Raw genomic sequence first — 25404 nt, forward strand, 5'->3', positions numbered from 1 at the left:
TCTCCTTCTACTAAGGTCAAATCTAAGTGGATTAAGGAACTCCACTGTTGCGGCCTGCGTTCACTGAGAAAGGCAGTTCAGGCTGAAAAGAGAGGAATCTAGACGGGGCGGAAGAAACAATGGAGCTAAGACAAATCCTGATCAAAGCTCAATTTTATTAATTCCAGACACTCAGTTATAAAGGAAGGGGGAGGGAACCCAATATCCCGCCAAGTAACTCAGGGTCCAATAGCAGGACGAACACGTGTGTGCCTCCAGGCAGCAAAGGCAGGTTCCAGCAGTGGGCGTGGCAGGACGAATGAGCAGGAAACTCCACCCTTGAGCAGGCAGGTTCCAGGCTGGGGGGAAGGGAGGCCACACTCCACATAAAACCAGAGACACTGAAACTTATAGAGGAGAAAGTAGGGAAAAGCCTCGAAGATATGGGCACAGGGGAAAAATTCCTGAGTAGAAAAGCAATGGCTTGTGTTGTAAGATCGAGAATCGATAAATGGGACCTCATAAAATTGCAAAGCTTCTACGAGGCAAAAGACACCGTCAATAAGACAAAAAGGCCACCAACAGATTGGGAAAGGATCTTTACCTATCCTAAATCACATAGGGGACTAATATCCAATATATATAAAGAACTCAAGAAGGTGGACTCCCGAAAATCAAATAACCCCATTAAAAAATGGGGCTCAGAACTGAACAAAGAATTCTCACCTGAGGAATACCGAATGGCTGAGAAGCACCTGAAAAAATGTTCAACATCCTTAATCATCAGAGAAATGCAAATCAAAACAACCCTGAGATTCCACTTCACTCCAGTCAGAATGGCTAAGATCAAAAATTCAGGTGACAGCAGATGCTGGCGAGGATGTGGAGAAGGAGGAACACTCCTCCATTGTTGGTGGGATTGCAAGCTTGTACAACCACTCTGGAAATCAGTCTGGTGGTTCCTCAGAAAATTGGACATAGTACTACCAGAAGATCCAGCAATACCTCTCCTGGGCATATATCCAGAAGATGTCCCAACCGGTAAGAAGGACACATGCTCCACTATGTTCATAGCAGCCTTATTTATAATAGCCAGAAGCTGGAAAGAACCCAGATGCCCCTCAACAGAGGAATGGATACAGAAAATGTGGTACATTTACACAATGGAGTACTACTCAGCTATTAAAGAAAATGAATTTATGAAATTTCTAGCCAAATGGATGGACCTGGAGGGCATCATCCTGAGTGAGGTAATCCAATCACAAAGTAACTCACACAATATGTACTCACTGATAAGTGGATATTAGCCCAGAAACTTAGGATACCCAAGATATAAGATACAATTTGCTAAACGCATGAAACTCAAGAAGAACGAAGACCAAAGTGTGGACACTTTGCCCCTTCTTAGAAATGGGAACAAATCACCCATGGAAGGAGTTACAGAGACAAAATTTGGAGCTGTGACGAAAGGATGGACCATCTAGTGATTGCCATATGCAGGGATCCATCCCATAATCAGCTTCCAAACGCTGACACCATTGCCTACACTAGCAAGATTTTGCTGAAAGGACCCAGATATAGCTGTCTCTTGTGAGACTATGCCGGGGCCTAGCAAACACAAAGTGGATGATCACAGTCAGCTATTGGATGGATCACACGGCCCCCAATGGAGGAGCTAGAGAAATTACCCAAGGAGCTAAAGGGAACTGCAACCCTATAGGTGGAACAACAATATGAACTAACCAGTACCCCGGAGCTCTTGTCTCTAGCTGCATATGTATCAAAAGATGGCCTAGTCTGCCATCACTGCAAAGAGAGGCCCATTGGACTTGCAAACTTCATATGCCCCAGTACAAGGGAACCCCAGGGCCAAAAAGGGGGAGTGGGTTGGTAGGGGATTGGGGGGGGTGGGTATGGGGGACTTTTGTGATAACATTGAATATGTAAACGAGGAAAATACCTAATAAAAATAAATTAAAAAAAAAAAGAATTTCTCATCCATGAAAGTTGGTGCTGGAGAGATGGCTCAGAGGTTAAGAGTGCTCTCTGCTGTTCCAGAGGTCCTGGGTTTGATCATCAACACCAGCATAGCAACTAAAACTATCAATATCTCCAGTTTCAGAAGATTGTATGCACTTTCTGACGTCCATGGGCATCAGGCATGCCTGTAGTGCATGATATAGATGTAGAAATATACCTATAAACAAAAAATATAAGTAAACAAATCACAGAAATTTAAAACAGAATTCATTCCAGTTTCCTCTTTATGTGTGCAAAGCTGCTTTCATCTTTTTCAACAAACTGCATTGGTTACTCATTACAAGGATATCTAGGATAAGGCCAAGCATTTATTTGCTGTCCTATGAAAGAACCCAGAATAGTATCTTCTCAGGTGGTGGGCTGAGAAGCCATGGATTCTAAGCAGCAGACAGTGCGTCTAAGTGATGGTCACTTCATTCCTATACTGGGGTTTGGTACCTATGCACCTGAAGAGGTAATGATAACATTGGGGTTGAGAGTTGAAACAAAGAGAGAATTTGGTAGGTGGGTTGATATGGTATGCGCAGTCGTTGAATTCTGATGTGATTTTTCAGGGCTAACCTAATTCTCTGTTTTAGCAGTCTGGAGTTATTCCTTGTGCAAGGAAATGGCAGATGACATTCAGCATCAGGGACTTATCCAAGAGCCTAGTCCCAGATTATTGTGAGCACTAGTTTTCCCTTTCATTTTTCTCCATCCTAATTAGGTAGAGAAAATGAAATCAAGCTAAGAACACTGCCTGAGCAACACTGATACTGAGTATATTTTTGAAAAGTGCTTTACCTGCTTCAAAACTGTGCTGTTCTTGTTCATGTGGTTGGTAGTTTTATATCACCTCGATGCAAGCTAAAGTCATTTGAGAAGAGGATATGCCAATTAAGAAAATACCTCCATAATATCAGGTTGTAGGGAATTTTCTAAATTAGTGATTGATGTTGGAGAGCCCAGTCCATTATAGATGATACCATCACTGGGTTGCTGATCCTGAGTTCCATAAGAAAGCACAACAAGCAAGCCAAAAAGAGGAAACTGGTAAGCAGAATCCCTCCATTGCCTTTGCAATAGCTGCTTCCATCAACAGGAGTTCCTTGAGTTTCTGCCTTGACTTCCCTGAGTGATGGAGTGTGACATGATTGTTGTAAGATGAAATGAACCCTTTTCTCTGAGTTGCTTTTGGTCATGGTGTTTTGTCAAAGGAATAGAAACTCGAAGACAATGAACCCTGGAGAAACATATTCCACTTTTTTTCGTCTAAATTGCCTTCAATTTTATATAATAAAATAAACTTTCCTATGTGCTTACTACATTACCATTACATTTTTATCCTTTAATGCAGTTCTGTATTTTTAATTAAAATTTATTCTACTTGACAAAAAATGTAATTTTATTCCAATCACAATTCCTATAAAATAAGAAATTGAAGCTTAAAAGAGGACATGCATGTGGATAATTTTTTGTATGATGTTCTTAATTTCCTAGATATAGATCTCTTCTTTTGAACATACATCTTGCTGAAAGTTTTAATATTTGTTATGCAGGCAAAATGGTGTTGTAAAAGACTTTATACTATACCACTATCTCCTTAAGTTCCTTTTGACAAACAACTTTTGATGATACCTAGGCATCTTCTAATTTCATAATGTTACCTTTTTATGATATTGTTGACATCTTCTTATTTCATAACAGAGGGATGGAAGTTTTCTATGAACTGCCTGTGCAAATAGTAGGGCTCATGTGTGCATGCTTTTATCTAGGATGCAATAAGCCAGGGGTGGTTGTGTAAGAATGAATAAATGAACATCCTAGAAATTAAGACTATAAATGTTTCTATTTAAACACCTGCATTTTTGCAAATTCAGTATTAGAGACTTTGATATAATCTCTGCAAGTTCCCTGGGAGAAGGCTCATAGATGATTCTACAGTGCTTTTTCTATACGTGGTATTGTGTCCCTTTTCCTGTACAAACTTCATGGCTTCATTTACCTAGGCTTCTTATAGCAAGTATCAGCTCCTGGAGTACAAATGGTAACCCCTAATGCCACTGACTAATCTATAATTGATTGGACTAAAGTGGTTTCTGTGGTACTTTACTCTTGTGACTTGGTAGCAAAAGCCCAGACAAACTTGGTTGCATTCTTCACTGCAAATGAACACCTCACTGAAGACATGGGGAGACTTGATGCTGAAGATGTTTCTTTTGTTCTTGTGCCCTAAACATGCTAAGTTATATCTATTTCTAAATGCTGCTTTTGGTTGCTTTTTTAGGTACCTAAGAGTAAGGTTATAGAAGCCACCAAAATAGCCATAGATGCTGGTTTCTGCCATATTGATTCTGCTTCTATGTATCAAAATGAAAAGGAAGTAGGACTAGCCATCCAAAGCAAGATAACAGATGGCACTGTGAAGAGGGAAGATATATTTTATACATCAAAGGTATTGGGAATATGGTATGCAAGTGAATAGACTATGATGCATTGAAATGATCTTTATATGATTAGGTCAGTGAGTGTTGGTGAACTAAAACATAGACAAAGTTGTGTCCTCATATTTAAATTCATCAAAAGAATGTTAACTACCTTCTTATTTGAGTATAAGTTTACCAGTATATGATTTCGAATGGGCAAGAAACATGGCTTTTTTAATTTCCTGAATAACTACACAGATTTTTCATTGCTCTGAAAACTATTTGTCTCTTTCATCAATAAGATACAACATACAAGAAAGTACTTTCTGTGTTAAAGAAGACATAAGTAACTAATTCCCCTTCTATATCTAGAGAGTAATTGGATATTAAATATATTTTCCATTTAGACATATAAATGAGACATGAATTCTTCCATTTTAATTGACTAATCCATTAGATTATTATTTTCTTCAGTAAAAAATGTTTTTATAATTAAAACAAAAATGCTAGAAAAAGTAAGAAATATATAAAAGTACACTCTTAAGTCACTAGCAGTTATAGTCAATATTTATTATTATGTACTCTATATAATTGTGAATATCCTGCTTTTCTGGGACTGCTACCATCACCATAGAGCACTGACAAATGTATGTGTTATAATGTTATAACGGCTATGAATTTGTTGTGTGTAATTTTAAAATGCATGCTTGCTCCTTGCTCAGAGCTGGCAATGGCCATGTTACACAACCCCCACAGTATCTTTGCCAAACTGCTAACGACTGCCCCATGGCTGTGCTGTGTCATTTCTCCTGCCCACCTGAGTCAACTCGGATGGAAAACACCAGAGAGCCTCAATATTTTAAAACCAGTCAGATAACACAAATCCTGGGCTAAGAATTTCCTATACTAATCTAACAGTAGACTTTTCCATGCTCTTTGGCCTCTGCCTGTGGAAAAGGTCACATACTATAGGTGTCGTGAGAGATGTACATGTCTGCAGCTTCCTATCTGTTCCATAGCCTGGTCTGAGTTCTCTCTCCCTCTCTCTCTCCTCATCTTCCTCCTGGGACCAAAAATCCCACCTTAATTTTTGCCCATCATTAGTTTCTGCTGTCCTTATTCACCAGTTAAAATGAGGAGAAGGTCACATTGAATCATTTGAGTACATGATCCACTCCTCATCAGAGCAGCTCCCCTTGAGGAAGCAGAATTAGCACCAAAATAAAGACAGCACCAGGGCAATCCGAACAATGGGAATAATTCAGCTCAATAAATGCCTGATGGGCCACCATTATAAGCAAGGTTCATTGCTGACCAAACTTTGTTATGTAGCACATAACTATGTGCTCTAGAATTTTTAATTTAGTGTTTCTTTCCTAAGTAATTTTCTATAAACTAAAATTACCTATGTTCTTCATTTTCAAATTTTTGTAATAACAGAAAGGCATGATTTCAATGTGAAAGGTCACACCATGTCAATATGTTAGTTTTTTCTTAAGTAACCTTAGTGATGACACTGTTCATTATGCCATTTTTTTTTATTAAGAGGAAATTGAACTATAGAGATTGGAAATATCTACATCTCAGTATTAGCCTAAATAGTATTTTACAATCCTCCTAAATGCATGTTCTCTGACTAGTATTATTATAGGTTATCTTCCTTCCCCCATGTGTGCTTTTAAAAAAAAAGTATTTATTGTAAGTATATTAGTATCTTGACTGCAAGGGTGTATGTGTACCATGAGTTAGCCTGCAGAGACCAGAAGGGGGCGTCAGATCCACTCTAACTCATATAGGTTAACCAAACACAACACATCATAATATATATGCAGAAACAGTTATAGTGTATTAGATGCTTAAAGTCTTTTATAAATTCAGTGAAATAAAAGTTTGAGGAAAATTATCATAACATGAAAGCTTTGTGGCTTGATCAGTTGGAAAACGAATTCAAGAAGAAGACAAATATTATCTCCCATGATTGTCAGTGTCACACCAGTGTCTGTGTTAGGTAAAGTAAGTGAGAAAACTCTGAAAATTCAGTAATTCAAAGTCAGATCCATTCTTCAACATTTGCAGGTTTGGTGTACTTTTCATCGTCCAGAACTCGTACGGGTCTGCTTGGAACAGTCATTGAAGCAACTCCAGTTCGACTATGTGGACCTGTACCTCATTCATTTCCCAATGGCCATGAAGGTATGCAATATGGATAACCAACAAACTTCAGCTCTAATTTATAAGTTTTCTGGTTGGTTGAATTCTATAAAGTTTAAAAACATAGTTCAGTTAATTTTAGAAAACCTTCCAAATGCTTGATGCAAGGAGTTGATATGATGGTGTAACTGAAGAATCTAAGTCATTAATAGTTTAGCATTCCAAGTAGTCTTTAAAATGTCTCTGCTTTTCAATTGCTGTATTACTATAAAATTGCCAAGGATTTTTAAAAAGTGGGTTTCATTTTATTTTATGTGTGGGTTTTATGTGCATGTATATCTTCTACCATGTCTGTACCTAGTACACAATGGTTCCAAAACATGGTATTAACTCCTCTAGGCTAAGAGTTACAAACAGTTGTGAAATGCCTTATGGGTGGAAGAAATTGAACCTATATCATCTGGAAGAGCAGCAAATGTTCTTAATCATTGAACAATCTAGCTCTGTATTTGCTTAGTTTTTATTCCAGCAATTTCCATTGGTGAGAAATTTAGATTTGAAGTAGTTTTAAGTTCTAGTTCTTTGATATCTATTGAATTCCCTGTATTTTACATCATCAAAGAATTTTTTTTATTACATATTTTCCTCAATTACATTTCCAATGCTATCCAAAAAGTCCCCCATACCGCCCCCCACTTCCCTACCCTCCCATTCCCATTCTTTTGGCCCTGGCATTCCCCTATATTGGGGCATATAAAGTTTGCAAGTCCAATGGGCCTCTCTTTCCAGTGATGGCCGACTAGGCCATCTTTCGATACATATGCAGCTAGAGACAAGAGCTCCGGGGTACTGGTTAGTACCAGTACTTCATCTTGTTGTTCCAACTATAGGGTTGCAGATCCCTTTAGCTCCTTGGGTACTTTCTCTAGCTTCTCCATTGGGAGCCCTGTGATACATCCAATAGCTGACTGTGAGCATCCACTCCTGTGTTTGCTAGGCCCCTGCATAGTCTCACAAGAGACAGCTATCTTTGGGTCCTTTCAGCAAAATCTTGCTAGTGTATGCAATGGTGTCAGCGTTTAGAAGCTGATTATGGGATGGATCCCTGGATACGGCAGTCTCTAGATGGTCCATCCTTTCATCACAGCTCCGAACTTTGTCTCTGTAACTCCTTCCCTGGGTGTTTTGTTCCCTATTCTAAGAAGGGGCACAGTGTCCACATTTTGGTCTTCATTCTTCTTGAGTTTCATGCGTTTAGCAAATTGTATCTTATATCTTGGGTATCCTAAGTTTTGGGCTAATATCCACTTATCAGTGAATACATATTGTGTGAGTTCCTTTGTGATTGTGTTACCTCACTCAAGATGATGCCCTCCAGGTCCATCCATTTGGCTAGGAATTTCATAAATTCATTCTTTTTAATAGCTGAGTAGTACTCCATTGTGTAAATGTACCATAATTTCTGTATCCATTCCTCTGTTGAGGGACATCTGGGTTCTTTCCAGCTTCTGGCTATTATAAATAGGGCTGCTATGAACATAGTGGAGCATGTGTCCTTCTTACCGGTTGGGACATCTTCTGGATATATGCCCAGAAGAGGTATTGCTGGATCCTCCGGTAGTACTATGTCCAATTTTCTGAGGAACCGCCAGACTGATTTCCAGAGTGGTTGTACAAGCTTGCAATCCCACCAACAATGGAGGAGTGTTCCTCTGGCAGAAAGACACCATCAATAAGACAAAAAAACCACCAACAGATTGAGAAAGGATCTTTACCTATCCTAAATCAGATAAGGGTCTAATATCCAATATATATAAGGAACTCAAGAAGTTGGACTCCAGAAAGTCAAATAACCCCATTAAAAAATGGGGCTCAGAATTGAACAAAGAATTCTCACCTGAAGAATACCAAATGGCAGAGAAGCACCTGAAAAAATGTTCAACATCCTTAATCATCAGGGAAATGCAAATCAAAACAACCCTGAGATTCCACCTCACACCAGTCAGAATGGCTAAGATCAAAAATTCAGGTGACAGCATCAAAGAATTTTTGAGGCCCATTGGTGGTGCAAACCTTATATGCCTCAGTATAGGGGAACGCCAGGGCTAAGAAGTGGGAGTGGGTGGGTAGGGGAGTGGGGGGAGGGTATGGGGGACTTTTGGGATAACACTGGAAATGTAAATGAAGAAAATACCTAATAAAAAATTAAAAAAAAAAGAATTTCTAAATATACCACTCTACTTCTGGAGAGATGGCTCAGTGTTTAAGAGCACTTGGTCATACCAAGGACCTTAGCTCAGTTTCCAGCTCCCACTTCACGTAGTTCATAATTGCCTGTAAGTTCAGCTCCAAGCAACCTCACTTCTTGCAACTCTATCATCATCTTCACAGTTCTCATACATGAATACACGCACACACACACACACACACACACAGAGACACACACAACAAACAAACAAACAGATAGACACAGAAATAATACAATAAAGCAAAACCCAACAACCCTGTCTTCTCATCTTTTGTTCATTTGCCAGGCCTGAAGCACCCATAAGCATGAGGAAGACTGGTTGTTTCCAGTGGGTCAATAGTGGAATTTATTGTTGGTGGAAATCACTGCCACAATCTTGCCAAGTTTCTAAGTGAAGGTCGCATTGAACATAAACACAAGTCAAGCAAGAAAGTATAAGTACCCAGAAATAATTTTTTATTCAAATAAAATTATGTTAAAAAGAAAGAACTGTGATTCTCAAGAACATTCTTTACATCACTACATTCAGAACGTGTGACAAGTTTTTCATAAAAAATGGTCACCCACCTGCCAGAAGTTCTAGTCATAGCCCTCTCTTTATACTAGCTTTATTATTGTGGGTTAATGCATTTCTTGAGAGATTACTTGACATTTGTCTCTATTCTAGCCGGGAGAAAATTATTTTCCAAAGGATGAAAATGGAAAATTCATATATGATGCTGTGGATATCTGTGACACCTGGGAAGTGAGTACTGGGCTTAAAAAGCACAACAGGAAATACAGCAAGGGAGTGGAGAGTCAGAACAGTGAGAGTGAGGTGTGCATGCTGTTATTAAAACCAATACTCTTTTTGATGGTTAGTTTATTTTAGATGTGAGGACCATGTGACAGAAATGAAGGGGAGGCTTGTCTAAAATGATGATAAAGAGTCTAATTGATTAGGGATTGCTCAGGGTCATCTTAATAATTGATAATATAATTTTTCTTACAGTTTTATTTTTAATGAAAAATAATGCCAAGGGGTTTAATTTTTATTTCTTTACAGTATTCTTTCTAACAATTTGATTTTTTCATTTAATAATTTAATTATTTTAATGTGCAGTGGGATCTGCCCTTATGCCTCTGTGGGGTATATCTGCATGGAGATGTAGATCCCATGGGACTGCAGTTATAGGCAGTTGTAAGCCACTGTGTAGGTTCTGGGAATTGAACCTGGGTCCTCTGGAAGAGCAGCCAGTGGTCTTTGCCACTGGGCCATCTCTTCATCTCTCAGTTTTTCATTTAACCTAGTTTATATTTTGGCATATTTTCCTCTCTAGGCCATGGAGAAATGCAAGGATGCAGGATTGGCCAAGTCCATCGGGGTGTCCAACTTTAACCGCAGGCAGCTGGAGAAGATTCTGAAAAAGCCGGGGCTCAAGTACAAGCCTGTGTGCAACCAGGTGGGTATCCTCAGCCTCCTGTCTTTCCTGTTAATTCCTTTCTTCCTCTGCAGCTGACAGATGCCAACTGGGAGAAAAATAACATTAGAAAGTGTGTGAAGCTTTGAGATGATACATTCCTTACCATCTTTGAATTTGTCTGATTTCTGCCTTCAGAAGCACATTTATTGTGTCAATGACTTGTCTACAGAATTATTTTTAGCAACATTAAGGGAAATAGTCAAGTTTCTTTATTGCAAACTCTGACCTAAGTCATACATATATTTGGAATATGTTTCATGTTCAATTCTCATGTCATATTTGAGACTATCAATGATTTTGCCTGAGTCAGTCAATCTCTTTGGTTTGGAAAACATTTCATTTTTTTTACTACTTTGTTGACATGTCTTACCTAAGACATTCTTTAAAATTTTTAATCTGATAAAATTATTTCTGCAAGACAGAGTAAACATTAAAATGTTCATAATTTTGTTTTGAGAAAGAAAGCTACTGTAGTGATTATTACTGACTGGACTATCAGTGCTCTTTACATGTGTTTATTTCTTATTTTTTCCATGTTCTTTCTTCCTTAGAAATCCTCCTATATACCATTATTCCTCATTCAAATTCAATTTGTAAACCTTTTTGATTAATTGCTCTTATATACACACATGTATATATGTTTGTACATAAATACATACCTATTTATAAATCCATGAATACATCCTTGTCAGTCTGCATTTACATATACATATATGTTTTTAGGACTGATCATTTGATACAACATAACTGATTGATATGCTCTTCATTGGTGAGAGTAATACTCCTATTTTCAGAATTCCTTAGTTGCCTGTTGTTCTTTTTGCATTTTAGTAAGAAATATTTTATTGTTAGTTTTTGCATGTACTTGGATAGATTTATTTTTTTATTATTCAGATATGCATAAATGACATTACTGGGTTGCCCCATAAATGTTTTGCTTTCCCGTATGAATGATTATTAATTTTTGTTTTAGAGTTTTATTTAATAATCAAAACCTAGTGAGTTTATTCCCTGCTCCACATCTGTAAACAGTCATGACTCACCATAGCAAACACAGGTATTTGTATCCATCAAGTTGGATATAGATCTCACTCACCTCAGAAGTGTTACTTCAACTGTTCCCTCCAATGTAAGTACTCATTTTAAATATGTCAATCTAGAGCAATTAATGGGAGGAAGTCGAAGAAAATGAACATACTCAAAATGTGTGACATACTTTATTAGAAATATATCTGAAATTTCTCACTATGTGCAATGAATACAAGACAATTAAATCATCTAATCATGGACCTACCAATATGGTTCAGTGGGTAAAGTATCTTGTTTCCAAGCCCTTTGATTCTTGGGACCCACATGGTAGAAGGAAAGAACCAATACCACAAGTTGTCTTCTGACCACCACATGTTCAATATAGCACGCACACAAACATCTACCCCTCCACAAAAATACATAAAAAAATGTAAAATAAATTTTACTATGAAGATGTTCATATTTTCCTTTTTTTCATTTTGCACTCCTCCTTCTCTTGCTTCTTCATATTCTATTTTTCTCCTTTGTTTGATTTATGAGACATAATCTCTATGTGTAGCCCAAGATCATCTGAAATTTTTTTGGCCTAGAATGGCCTAAAGTTCATTGCAATCTTCATGTTTTAGCATTCCAATATACTGGGTTATGGCCTGAGTCACCATACCAGGCCCTAGAGTGACATAATCATTTCAAATTCCACTAAATCATCTGTATAATATTTTTAACATTTTTTTACACTGAATGTAGAATTTTATATAAATTGGAATGTTTCTACTTCTTTCATCTACAGGTAGAATGTCATCCTTATCTCAATCAGGGAAAACTTCTGGATTTCTGCAGGTCAAAAGACATTGTTCTGGTTGCTTACAGTGCTCTGGGAAGCCATCGTGAAAAAAAATGGTAATATGGACAGTGAGAATCAAACAAAAGGAAAACATTGTTCAATAAATTTCTCATCATTTATTATAGTTTTTCTGATACGAACTGGAAGCATGGAGAAATTTCGTTTGGGGGGGAATAAAAACCACAATGGCTTTATCAACCTTCCTATGCATTAGAAGTCTCAGACAAATCAAAAAGTTAGGAAAAGCAATTTAACATTTCTACCTCTCTTCCAGGGTTGATCAGAGCTCTCCTGTTCTTTTGGATGATCCAGTTCTTGGCTCAATGGCAAAAAAGTACAATCGAACTCCTGCGCTGATTGCCCTTCGCTACCAGCTGCAACGTGGGGTTGTGGTCCTTGCCAAGAGTTTCACTGAGAAGAGGATAAAAGAGAATATGCAGGTGACGAGTTGCTGCAGCTGTATATTTTATATTGTCCTGTGCACACTCATATTTTATTTATATTCAGGTTTTTAATCATTTTGAATGCAGTTTATATCAACTCTTTTTTCACATCTTGACTCCTTTAAGGGTAATTGTCTGCTCATTGCAAATAGGGGATCAAGTATTCCATCAATACCAGTAGTGCTAACATCAATCCACACCTATTTATTGGATCTTTATGAAAAGTCACTAATTTAGCTGCTTTATGGTTGGGATTTGTGTGGGATGGTCTGATTGCAGTCAGACTTTTCTCACCTTGCACAGTCTCTGTCTTGTTCTGAAGTGAAGAGGCTCGCACATATGATGAGCTGTGTGGTGTCTATTCCAGGATAAACCTTACAGTCCTTACTGGAGCTTGCCTCTCCTGTCTGTACTGTTATAATCCTTCTCGCCAGTTCCCTCATTATCTAATCACCAAGTAGTTTCTGAATTTTCTACAATATTTTCATGTGTACACTTATATCAGGGTACATCATTCCATCTCATAATACAACTGTGACCCAAGACATGTGGCTACAATTCTTCCAGATCCTAATGTGGACAGTGCTACATTCATTAAATACAGAATGAACTCTGGAAGACACAAAAAGAGAAGACGTTATTGTAGTCTATCTCTTTAATTTTTTTTCATTCTGTAAGTTCACTGCTCTTACATTCTATTTTTTGCTAACATACCCCATTCTACAATGTACCATTTCCCCATTATTTTAAATTAGATATTATTGTGAATATGGGTTCCTTCTCTACATATTCAGATTCTTCATGGCTTCTTTTTCCTTCCCTCCTTCACTCCCCCCTCTCTTCTTTCTTTCTTTCTTTCTTCCTTCCTTCCTTTCTTTCTTTCTTTCTTTCTTTCTTTCTTTCTTTCTTTCTTTCTTTCTTTCTTTCTTTCTTTCTTTCTTTCTCTCTCTCTCTCTCTCTCTCTCTCTCTCTCTCTCTCTCTCTCTCTCTCTCTCTCTCTCTCTTCTTTCTTTCTTTTTGTGGTTGACTCTCCTGCATGAAACACATCCACATTCTTCTCCAATACCTTAAAAAAAATCACTCTCATCACTCTCTGTTTTTGCCACATTCTTAAGTTTGACCAGAAATACTGTTCATCATTTCTTATATTGACTAAAACACACTTTTATAATTTTAAAATAGATGAAAATCTTGTTATCAATGAGCTTATTTCTAAACTCATTTTTAACATTGATTAATGTATTTACTTTTAGGGATGAGTCCACCTTTGAGATGTCTTAACTCTCACTTTTATACAAACCTGTATAGGTCTTGTTCATTCTCTATGGATTAATCTGTTATAGGAATTTTCAATCAATTTGCTAATTTCTCCTCAAAGGATTTAAGTATTTGTTTGACAAGATTGATATTGCATTGAACTTGGTAATTATTGTACAGACTGTGACTGTCTGATAGTATTGAGAGATTTAATCAATCAATCAATCATCATCATCATCAAATTTTCCTATTCTTTAAGTGTTTTTCTGTATGAATTGCTAACTTCTATAAGTTTCAAACAAAAGAATTTGTACTTTTCTGTTCTGTCCTATTGAGTCAGAGAAAACATATTTTTATTGATAGTTTTCTCTTATTTAATTAGCTGCCAAATGTTCAAAAATGATAAAGAAATTTTGAAAGAAGGGTCTCTTACTTAATATGATTAATGTTAAGGTAGTTTAACGATCTTTTTCTCAGTGTTAAGACTCAGAGAACCTTTGGTTTCATGAGTCCATTTGTTTCCATTTTTGAACAATAGGAGACCATCATGGTGATTGAGTTGGACTCACTTTATAAAGGACAATTTTCTTCATGGCACATCTTTGTTCTTTGAAAATTAGTTATTAATTTTTTTCAGAGATATACACATAGATCCATGCATTATTTATCCATCTTAAGAGAGGACTGAACCCAGGGCCTTGTGCTTGCTAGGCAAGTGCTCTAACACCAAGCTAAATCCCCAACCCCTAGTTATTAATATTTACAGGAGTCTTACTTTGAATTGCATTAAGATGACATTTCTATATTCTGATTGCTCAAGTCTTAGGCATAGAATAGAAATGTGTCGATGAGACTATTTACTTGGAGTCAGCCACTACTTCTTGTTTTTACAGTCTTTCTGATTGCCTTCCACATAGATTCCTGAGGCCCGAGGGGAGGGGTTTAATGAATAGGCTCTCAAATAGGTCTAAATGTTCCCAAGTATTTCATTGTATTCACACTGTAGAATTATGGGTCACCACATTAATTTGCATCAACTTCATTAAGCCTTTCTTAAAATAGATAAATAATGTTTTGATCTATGTGTATAGCAATATAACATTAGGAGTCATTTTATTGCCATATTCAAGCCACAAGAGGACTGAACTACATATCAATTCACGGAGACTGTCAAAGCGTGCTAACAATCTTCACAGGTTTAGACAAGAAAAGACATCAGAAGAAAAATGGGGAAGCAGATGCAAAGTCCCTCCTTTAAACAATCAGAAGTTATTTGCCACGGACACCGGATGGAGACAATCAGTTTTCTCCGAGGAATAGCAACTACCAGGGAACACCAGGGCAGGCTTCATGCCCAGGAATGATTGACCAACACGAAATGAACTCTATATTTTTCCTGAGATTTTAATTTGATTTTTTCTTATTAAATTTTAGTTTATTTTGTTCTTTTTATTTTTTATTCATCTATTTTTATAAGAGATGAAATTGGGTATGTAGGGAGGTGAGAGGAATTTGAAAAACACCGGGAAAGGGGAAATATAATAAAAATATTAAATGAAGAAATTTTAAATTAAAATAAAGAAAAAAAATTATCCAGTGGCAACTACTGAATTATGTTAAACAATTAAACTACATGCTTAGTTGTTTTAAACCTATTAAGAACATGGTTGAGATCATGCTTAGAATTATAGTGTGTTTGTTTGTTCCTTCATAAGTGTACTTATTAACACCTTTGTATATGAGACTGTTCATTTTAATTCAGGAATTAGTTTCCAGAATTCATTCTCTCTCTCTCTCTCTCTGTCTCTCCCTCTTTTTCTGTCTCCTTTCTTTTTTTTATTTTTATTCATTTTATTTATTTACATTTCAAATGTTGTCCCCCTTCCCAGCCCCACCTTGACGAGATTCCCCACCCCCTTGCCCAGCCCCTTCACCTCTAAGAAGGTGCTTCCCTACCCATCCACCAAATCCACCTCACCTCTCTAGCATCCCCCTTATCTGGGGCATCAAGCCTCCACAGAACCAAGTGCACCCCCTCCAATTGATGTGAGATAAAGCAGTGCTCTGCTACACATGTTTCAGGATCCACAGTCCTACCCATGTATCCTCTTTGGTAGGTGGCTTAGACCCTTGGAGCTCTCAGGGGTCCAGGTTAGCTGATATTGTTGTTCATCTTAGGGTGTTGAAATCCACTTCAGCTCCTTCAGTGCTTCCTTTACTCTTCCATTGTGGTCTGTGACCTCAGTCCAACAGCTGACTGTAAGTATGTGCATCTGTCTCAATCAGGGGCTCACAGAGCCTCTCAAAGGACAGCCATATCAGGCTCCAGTCAGCAAGTTCTTCTTGGCTTCAGTAATAGTGTCTGGGTTTGGTGTCTATGGATGATATGGATCCCAAGGTGGGGTGGTCTCTGGATGGCCTTTCCTACAGTCTCTGCTCCACCTTTTGTCTCTGCATTTCCCTTAGACAGGAACAATCCTGGGTTAATTTTTTTTAGATTGGTGGGTGGCCCCTGGCCCGACCCCTTTAATGGGGGTCATGTCTATCTACTTAAGGCTAACTGTTTTTACTTTTTGTATACTTTGGCTATTAGCCCCCTATCACATGTAGGGCTAGTAAAGAATTTTTTCCAAAGGGTAGGTTGTTATTTTGCCATATTGACAGTTTCCTTTGACTTACAAATCTTCAGTTTCATGAGGTCATTTTTCAATTGTTTATCTTAGAGCCTGAGCTGTTGGTATTCTATTCAGGAAAATTTCCCCTGTGCCAATGTGTTCAATATTATTTACCACTTTCTCTCCTGATAGATTCAGGGTATCTGGTTTTATGTGGAGGTCCTTGATTCACTTGCACTTGAAATTTGTACAAGGAGCTAAGTATGGATCAATTTGGATTTTTCTACAGGTAGACCAGCACCATTTGTTGAAGATGCTTTCTTTTCTTCATTGTATGGTTTTGTCTTTGTCAAAGTTCAATTGTCCATAGTTGTGTGGGTTTATTTCTGGATCTCCAGTTCTACTGAATTGATCAACCTATTTGTCTATGTACCAATACAATGTGATTTTTAACACTATTGCTGTATAGTACAGCTTGAGGCCAGGGATTGTGATTCTCCCAGAAGTTCTTTTAATGTTGAGGATTGTTTTTACTGTCTCAGGGTTTTTGTCATTCCCGATGAAGTTGAGAATTTCTCTTTCTAACTCTGAGAAGAATATAGTTGGAATTTTGATGGGAATTCCATTGAATCTATAAATGGCTTTTAGAAAGATGTCACTGTTCACTATGTTAATTCTACTGATCCATTACCATAGAAGATCTTTCCATCTTCTGAAGTCTTCTTCAATTTCTTTCTTCTGAAACTTGAAGTTCTTGTCATACAGATCGTTCACTTGTGTGGTTAGAGCTACATCATGGTATTTTATATTATTTGTGACTATTGTGAGGGGTGATGTTTTCCTAATTTCTTTCTCAGCCTGTTTATCCTCTGTAGAGAGGAAGACTCCATCTTTATATGGTATTCATCACTTAAATGCTTTGATGAATATGTGTTTACTTTCTTGAAAATATTAGACAATTTATCTGTACCATTTAGTATGATGCATTTGTAACAGACAGACTGGCAAATATGCAGTATAAATATAATAATCAAGGTATTTTTTTGTATGATAGGTTTTTGAATTTCAGTTGACGTCAGAGGACATGAAAGTCCTCGATGACCTGAATAAAAATATCCGATACATATGTGGTTCTAGGTAAGTAACTTCTTTTTTTAAAAATTATTTTTTATTAATAATTTTATTTATTCATATCCCAAATGTTGCCCCCTTCCTGGTCCCTGCTTGACAAGTTCTTTCTCCCTACTTGCCTCTCTAATACTCTGAGAAAGTGGTCCCTTATACTCCCATCCTGGGCGATCAGGTCTCTACAGAAATAGCCACATCCTCTCCCATTGAGGCCAGACAATGCAGTTCTCTGCTATATAGTGCTGGGTGCTTTGGATCAGCTAGTGTATGTTCTTTGGTTGGTAACTTAGTCCTGGGAAGGCCAAGGGGTCTAGGTTATTTGTCACTCTTTGTCTTCCTATGGGGTTGCCAACCCCTTCTGTTCCTTCAATCCTTCCCCAAACTTTCCCACTGTGATCCCAACCTCCATCCAATACTTTGCTGTGAGTATCTGCATCTGTCACTACTAGCTGCTGGATACATCCTCTCAAAGGACTGCTATGCTAATCTCCTGTCTGCAAGCATAACACAACAGTAATAGTGTTAGGGTTTGGTGCTTGTCCATGGAATGGCTTCCAAGATGGGTTGGTTACTGGTAGCCTATTCCTTCACTCTTTGGCCACTATTGTCCCTGCATTTATTTTCATGGAACAATTTTGGGTCAAAAGCTTTGTAGGTGGGTTTGTGTCCCCATCTCTCCACCGGTGTACTGTCTGACTACTGGAGGTAGTCACTTCAGGTTCCATGTTCCTGCTGTTGGACATTTCAGGCTAAGGTCATGCACATTGAGCCTTGGAGGTTTCCCCATGCCAGGGCTCTGGGATTTCCTTGAGGTTCCCCCCAACCCCAGTTCCAGCTGCTACATATTTCTATTCATTCTCTTAGCCCCTAGTAAACATATTCTACTCCAACTTTTTTCCTGAGCTGAGTATAACATAAATATTAGTAGTTTCCTTAATTCAAAAAAGAAGTCCAGAGACAACATTAATCAGGAAAGAGACAAAAGCCTTAGCAACTATTTCCAGCCTCCTGTGAATTCTGTCCTGTGGCCTGAGCAGGAGGGGTGGAGCCTGGCTCAGGCTGACCTCCTGAACTTACTGCTCTCCTCCTGTTTTATGGAAAGTTTTGGGTCATCAGTGGTGAAGGATCTGTATCCTTCATTAAGGCTCTGAATTGGTATGTCCTGGGATTTACACTTGAGGCAATTCAATAAGTCTATTGAAACATTTTCAATTCAACAATCATGTCATGTGCCCTATCACCTACTTAATCCCTAAGTATTGTAAATGTGTGAATATGCATCCTGTGGACTGTGATATTTCCTGCTGGTGATATTTTACCTTTAGTTCAGGCAGTTTCATGTTTGCAATGGACTGAAAGCTCTACTTTGTTTATATTGCATCGCCCAGGCTTAACCACTTTGTTTGTGATTAGAATAATTGGCTTAATGAATTCTGTAGCTCATTTGATAGTGGTTTTCTAGAATACCAGGATCTCAATGTTGAAGATTAAGAAGTTATAGAGAATAAGATTATAGCCAGCACTATAATATGGGGAAGCCAGACTCACCTGATAAAGAACTTGTAAGCAACAAGAAATTTTACTCTTCCTTGATGCTTCTTGTATTTTATATATTTGAGGTAGAAAAGGTATATGTATTAAATATGTATGTATGTATGTATATATATATACATATATATATATATATACTTTCTATCTAATATTATACACACATGTAAAATTAATGAAGAATGTAATTTATATTTCTTGTACTTTTGGAGAATTATTTGTAAAAGTACATAAGTATGAGAATTTCTGAAATTTAAGAAGCTTAATGAACAGCATTTCATCTTATACACTTATCTTCTAGTTATCTTTCACATGTTACCTTGTATAATATTGCATGTATGTTTGTGTGTGAGTGAATGAGAGCACATGAGTCTAACATTGTATGCATCCTGTGGTCAGATGTCAAAATTGGGTGTCTTCTTCATCTTCCATCTTGTTTAGGGCAGAACATTTTGTTTCCATTGTGTATTCCAGGCTGCCTGTGAGTTTTCAGGAAAATGCCTGACTCCACTTTCCATTCCACCATGGAAAACTATTACAGAGGCATGCATGTTACCATACCCAGGTTCATGTGGGTTCTGAGGATCCAATCTCATATCACATATTTATAACAAAAGAATGTTTTTCCACTCAACCATATCTCCAGTCCATTTTTCTACTTTTGAATTACATCTAGTATAATGGATATAGTAGACAGCTAGCAAATAATTGATAAATTAGTAAAATGAAATGGAAATGATACCATTCATCTATATCTGTCTGAAGTGTTTCTTAGTAATGAATGTGCTACTTGGCTTCTTTTTTTCAAGCCAAGGTAATCAGTTTCTATTTTTATTAAGAAATTGTAATTAAGAGAACTGAGTACCTTTATTTGGATAGATATGTATTTGAGTGTCTATTTTCTACATAAGTCCCAGGAAAGGCAGCATGATATGAATTTAGTTTTTGTTCAACTCTTTATACACTAATGCTTAAGGTAGATGGTCTGCATTTCTAGAAAATAATTTTGTTTATTTTCACACTAATAACAATTGCAAGTAGTCACTAAAAAATAATATGATTTACTTGTCTTTCTAGCTTTAAGGACCATCCTGATTTTCCATTTGGGGACGAATACTAACTGGAGGTCCATTTTGTGCCTTGTGCCAGATGTCACTGCATTGGAAGAGTGTATAGGAAGGGTATTCTCAAAATGTGATGATTGCATATCACCCTAATCCAAGCTTCTGAGCAATTCTGGCTCTGCTGAATCTACAATCTTAACCAAGAAAGCCAAAACTATGTATATTTCTCCTTTCTAAGAAATAAAAGAATCATTATTCTTTAGCATTTACCTTTTGCCAGTTTATATAATTCACATATTTTAACTTATCCTGAGCCATGTGTATCTTGGGAGGATTTACTTAGAAATGTGTGTGTAGGGATTGAACTAATAAAAGACATTTTACTAACCTATCTGCTACAAAGGTGAACAGAATTATCATCTTCTTGGAAGTAGCTTTAGTAAGTATTTATTAATAGTTTTTTCTTTAGTATTTCAAGAATAAGGAATTATATCATGTATAGTCTAGAAAATGAGCCATACATACCAAAGGCAACCCTGGTTCCCATTGTTTCTCCAGGAGCTCAGACTGAAGTATCCTTGTGGGAGGGTTGACAGGAGGTGAGAGGAAATCAACATTCAAAACACATGAAGAATCAGTTGAAGGAAAATTTCGAAGATACATGCCAAGCATGTCTCTTCTGTGAAAACATGGATCGATATACTTTGCTATGTATACCCAACTAATAAAGTTGCACACAGAACTTCCACAATCTAGTGATAAGCATCAATTCTGGAGATCAGAATGTGTCCAGGAAATGCAGTGCATTTTTTCATGATTAAGGACCACTATTTAAACTCTTTTAGGTCTTCTATTAAAATATTAATTTTAAGTATTTTATTTATTATTACTGTTTTATTTTTTATTATTTACATTACATACTGCTCACTGCCCCCTTCCAGTCAATGCCTCCTATAGTCCTCCCACCATTCTTCCCCTTGTCCTCTGAGCCCGTGGGAGCCCTCTGTATATCTCTCCACCTATGCACATCAAGTATCTGTCAGGCTAGTAATGTCCTTTCTCACTGAGTCCATACAAGGCAGCCCAGCTTGAAGAACATATCCCACAGATAGGCAATAGCTTTTGGGATAACCCCTGCTCCAACTGTTTGGAAGCCACAAGATGACTAATCTGCACATTGGATACATATGTGTAGGGGGGCCTAGGTCCAGCCTGTGTATGTTCTTTGATTGGTGGTTCAGTTTCTGAAAGCCCCCAGCATCCAGGTTAGCTGACTCTGTTGGTCTTCCTGTGAAGTTCCTATAAACTTAGAAGCCACAGTGCTATTTCCTGTAGTTCCATAAGAGTACCCCCTGCACAATCCACTGTTTGGCTGTGAGTATCTGAATCTGGCTGAGTCAGCTGCTGGGTAGAGCCTCTCAGAGGACAGCCATGATAGTCTACTATCTGCCAGCATAATAGAGTATTATTAATAGTGTCAAGGATTGGTGTTTGAACATGGGTTTCAAGTTGGGACAATAATTGGTTGGCTGTTCCCTCAGTCTCTGTTTTATCCTCTGCCCCTGCGTTCTTTGTAGAAAGGATAAACAATGGGGTCAAAAGGTTTGTGGGTAGATTGGTGTTCCTATCACTCTATTGGGGTTCTTTCCTGCTACAAGAAGTTGATTCTTCAGGTTTTATATCTCCAGTTATGTGAGTCACACTTAATGACACCCATAGTTATTCTCGGGTGCCTTCCTTGTCCCAGGTCTTCTTCTTCCTGAAGATGGCCCCTACCTCCTTACCCCCTGTGGTTGTAAATTTCCATTCATTCTCATGGCTATCTGACCATCCCACTTGTCTTTGCCTACACATGATGCTGAATCCCCCATTCCCTTCCTCATCCCCTCTTTCATCAAATTTCCTCCCTTCATCTGACTCTTAGGACTATTTTATTCCCCTTTCTAAGTGAGATTCAAGTCTCTTCCCTTGTGCTCTCTTGTTTAGCTTCTTTGGTTTTGTGGAGTATAGCATGGGTATTTCGTAGTTTATGGCTAATATCCACTTATAAGTGAGTATATACCATGCATGTCCCTTTGGAACTTGGTTACTGCACTCAGCATGATGTTCTCAAGTTCCATCCATTTGCCTGCAAAATACATGATGTTTTTGTTTTCAGTAGCTAAATAGTATCCCATTGTGTAGATGTACCACATTTCTTTATCCATTCTTCAGTTGAGAGACATCTGGGTTGTTTCTAGCTTCTGGCTATTATGAATAACACTGCTATGAACATAGTTGAGTAAGTGTCTTTGTGCGGTAGTGAAGCATATTTTGGGTATATGCCCAGGGATGCTCTTAGATGGGTCTTGAGGTAGAACTATTGCCAGTTTTCAGAGAAATACCAAATTGATTTCCAAAGTGGTTGTACAAGTTTGTGCTCCCACCAGCAATAGAGGAGTGTTGCTCTTGCTCCACATCCTTGCCAGCATATGATATCACTTGAGCTTTTGATCTTAATGATTCTGATGGCTGTAAGATGGAATCTCAGAATTGTTTGGATTTCCATTTCTCTGATTACTAAAGACTTTGAAAATTTCTGTAAGTGCTTTTCAGCCATTTGTTATTTGTCAGTTGAGAATTCTCAGTTTGGCTCTGTGCTCCATTTTCTACTGGATTATTTGTCCCCCACCCTTTGGGTTAAATCAGCTTACATTAGCAAAGGGAAACTTCTAAATTTCAGAGGATAATAGATGTGGTGAGATAATAAGAAAAATACTTAACAGTTCAAAAGATATATAATTTAACTAATTCAGAGTTATTCAGAAAATATGACCAAATATGAATATTATTCAATGTTAGATTTCCAGCTTTAGGTCTGATAGTTACGAACTGGGAAGCTGGCTCTTATTGCCTCACATCGCAAAAGTTAACAAACCAATGCAACTCTTCCTAGGACTATCAGAATATCAGGCCATGGATCAAATTCTTTATCTAAAAATCAAGGAGATCAGAAACATAGCCATTATGGCATACATAGACAATATATAATTTTCTTAATGTCCTTAATAAGAAAGAAAATACAATAACTAATGATTTAAGATTTCTAAAGCTTACTATACCTGAGAGAATGGGAAGATGCTACCCATCATCTCTCTTGTTTTCTATGGTCAGGAGATAATACACATAAAATTCTCCCACCATTCTTCTGGACTGAACCACTGAGTAGCATGTTACTAGGAGATTTAAAGTACAGTCAATTGAAACAAGTGTACTAATTGCTTGTTGGACTTCAGGACACTTCCTCTGCCTTCTACTTTAATACTCAGCAGAAGGATGCAACAGGACCACAGAGGATTAAGGCTGAAAGAGCTGATATTTACCATACTCCTGAATTTGTAGTCTCTAGGATGAACAAATGGCAATGAGAAGACCGACCTGTTGGGGCCAGCCAGCAGCTGACATGCCCGGGTTCAAGCCTGGAAGGCATCTTGGAATCTGGAAGAAAAGAGGGAGCCTAGGCGAGTTGAGAAATAATGGAACCAAAACAACTAGTCTGCTCAAGGTTCAAATGTTTAATGGCGGACACGCTTTATATAAAAGGGGGGGGAAGTCCATTTCCACCAATTCATCCTTGGAGCCTGGAACCAGATGCAGGTGATGAAGTGTTGGATAGGGCGTAGTCTCCAGAATAGCTCCGGTGCCTCTCAGCAGGTAGCAGTATCTTGATGAGGAACAGGGGCACTGGCAGAACATTAGAGTGATCTAGGGAGGAAGACTCCACCCTAGATAATCTCCTTAGTGGCAGCAAGGTCAAGTTCTGGCTTAGCCTGCTTCAGACTTATGGGAGGCTACACAGACCTAAAATAAACAGGGAGAAGTTTTATGTTCTCACATTTGTAGATGCAGTAAATTTGAAGCATACACCAACTCTCAACCAGATTTACACACATAGTACACGCATGACCTATATACTTTCATTATCATTGTGCCTAGCATATTTAAACTTAGCAAAGAAGCTCAAAATATGCCAAAAATGTCTTCATAGTAAAAGCAAATATAACATCCTACAAGATATTGTAGAAGTGTTGGAACAATGTGACTGAAATTAAATTACTATTGCCTCTAGTGAAAAGAGTATAATAAGGGTTCAAAATAAGTACAAAGTAACTATAGAGGTAGAAATCCTAAGGAAGGTCAGAGAGACTATTAACTTCATAAAGAGTGACTGATGTTAAGACTATTTGACAGGGTGTTATAGTTTCTTTGGGGGGGGGCAGGGATACATAAACAAATGTTCACTTACCACATAAAATACACTGATGGCAGGCCAAAAGAAAACATGCCTTCCAAGTCCAAGTTCTGCATTGCAAAATAGTTCCACTTCAGGAGAGGGGATTGGTCTTCCAAAGCAGCTTGGATGGAATTTTCCCTTCAGTGAACCTTTTTACTTTCTATAAAGCAACTTCCAAGGCCTGGAAGCTGGAGAAGAATTACATGCATCACATATGTGGGATGTGGAGGTCCACTTTCTGAAGGAAAATGAATTGAGATTGCACTGCCACAGGCTTCTGCAACTCCTCAAAAAGTACTGATCATTTGTACACTGGCATTAGATCAAAGATGGCTCCTGTAACCAAGGCCAGGGAGGTGGCTGCTTCCCTCATCTTGGAGTTGCAACAGGTGATGATGTCCATTCCTCCTCTCCTTTTGAGTATCCTCATCAGGCAGGGCTTTAATTGGGGCACTGTGACAGTGTGGCAAGATACAAATGGCCAAGGATTTAGAGGCTTGGGATTGGCCCAAAAACTGTATTTAAGTTCTGTTGAACAATAAACACAGATCTGCTCCCTGATTCTGGTCTCTGAGTCTGATTTTCCTATAACTACTGTTACCATGATGTTACTGTTACTCTCGGGACTTATCATATAATTAGGCTGTAGTTATTTTATGCAACACTATAAAAGCATGACATTTATACAGAAATGGCCACAGGAAGAAACAATTTACAATCTTCTGTGAGCCTTCCCTATGAAATCATGAGAAATGCATTGAATTAACCAAATACTGACTTTATAGAATCTGTCCTTAGGTTGTTTAAATTAAATTTGTTTAAAGGCTCTACACTCAAGTCTTTAATTGACAGGTTATAGTGTAAAACACCTGACTTAACACATCCCTAAGTATCCCAAAGGAAAGCATGTATAAATG

General features: G+C 37.8%; 1 protein-coding gene across 4 annotated transcripts; it reads left to right on the plus strand.

The window, feature by feature from the left end:
• The first annotated feature begins 2325 nt into the window (after positions 1-2325).
• Positions 2326-25048, plus strand: LOC110308710 (estradiol 17 beta-dehydrogenase 5). 4 transcript variants are annotated; one of them, XM_085831304.1, is made up of 9 exons: positions 2326-2473; positions 4286-4453; positions 6501-6617; positions 9491-9568; positions 10143-10265; positions 12106-12215; positions 12434-12599; positions 17529-17611; positions 20773-25048. In XM_085831304.1, the coding sequence occupies exons 1-9, from the start codon at positions 2390-2392 to the stop codon at positions 20783-20785; spliced, it is 942 nt and encodes a 313-aa protein (XP_085687430.1). In that variant the 5' UTR covers positions 2326-2389; the 3' UTR covers positions 20786-25048. The 4 variants fall into 4 exon arrangements, with proteins under 4 accessions (XP_085687430.1, XP_021036776.2, XP_021036777.2 ...); XM_021181117.3 differs by lacking the exon at positions 20773-25048 and adding an exon at positions 20228-20479; XM_085831306.1 differs by lacking the exons at positions 2326-2473; positions 20773-25048 and adding exons at positions 2767-3051; positions 20228-20479.
• Positions 25049-25404: the final 356 nt, after the last annotated feature.

Source organism: Mus caroli, unplaced genomic scaffold, assembly GCF_978045245.1.
Source record: "Mus caroli unplaced genomic scaffold, Mus_caroli_1 scaffold_15, whole genome shotgun sequence".
In the NCBI taxonomy this organism is placed as follows: Eukaryota; Metazoa; Chordata; class Mammalia; order Rodentia; family Muridae; genus Mus; species Mus caroli.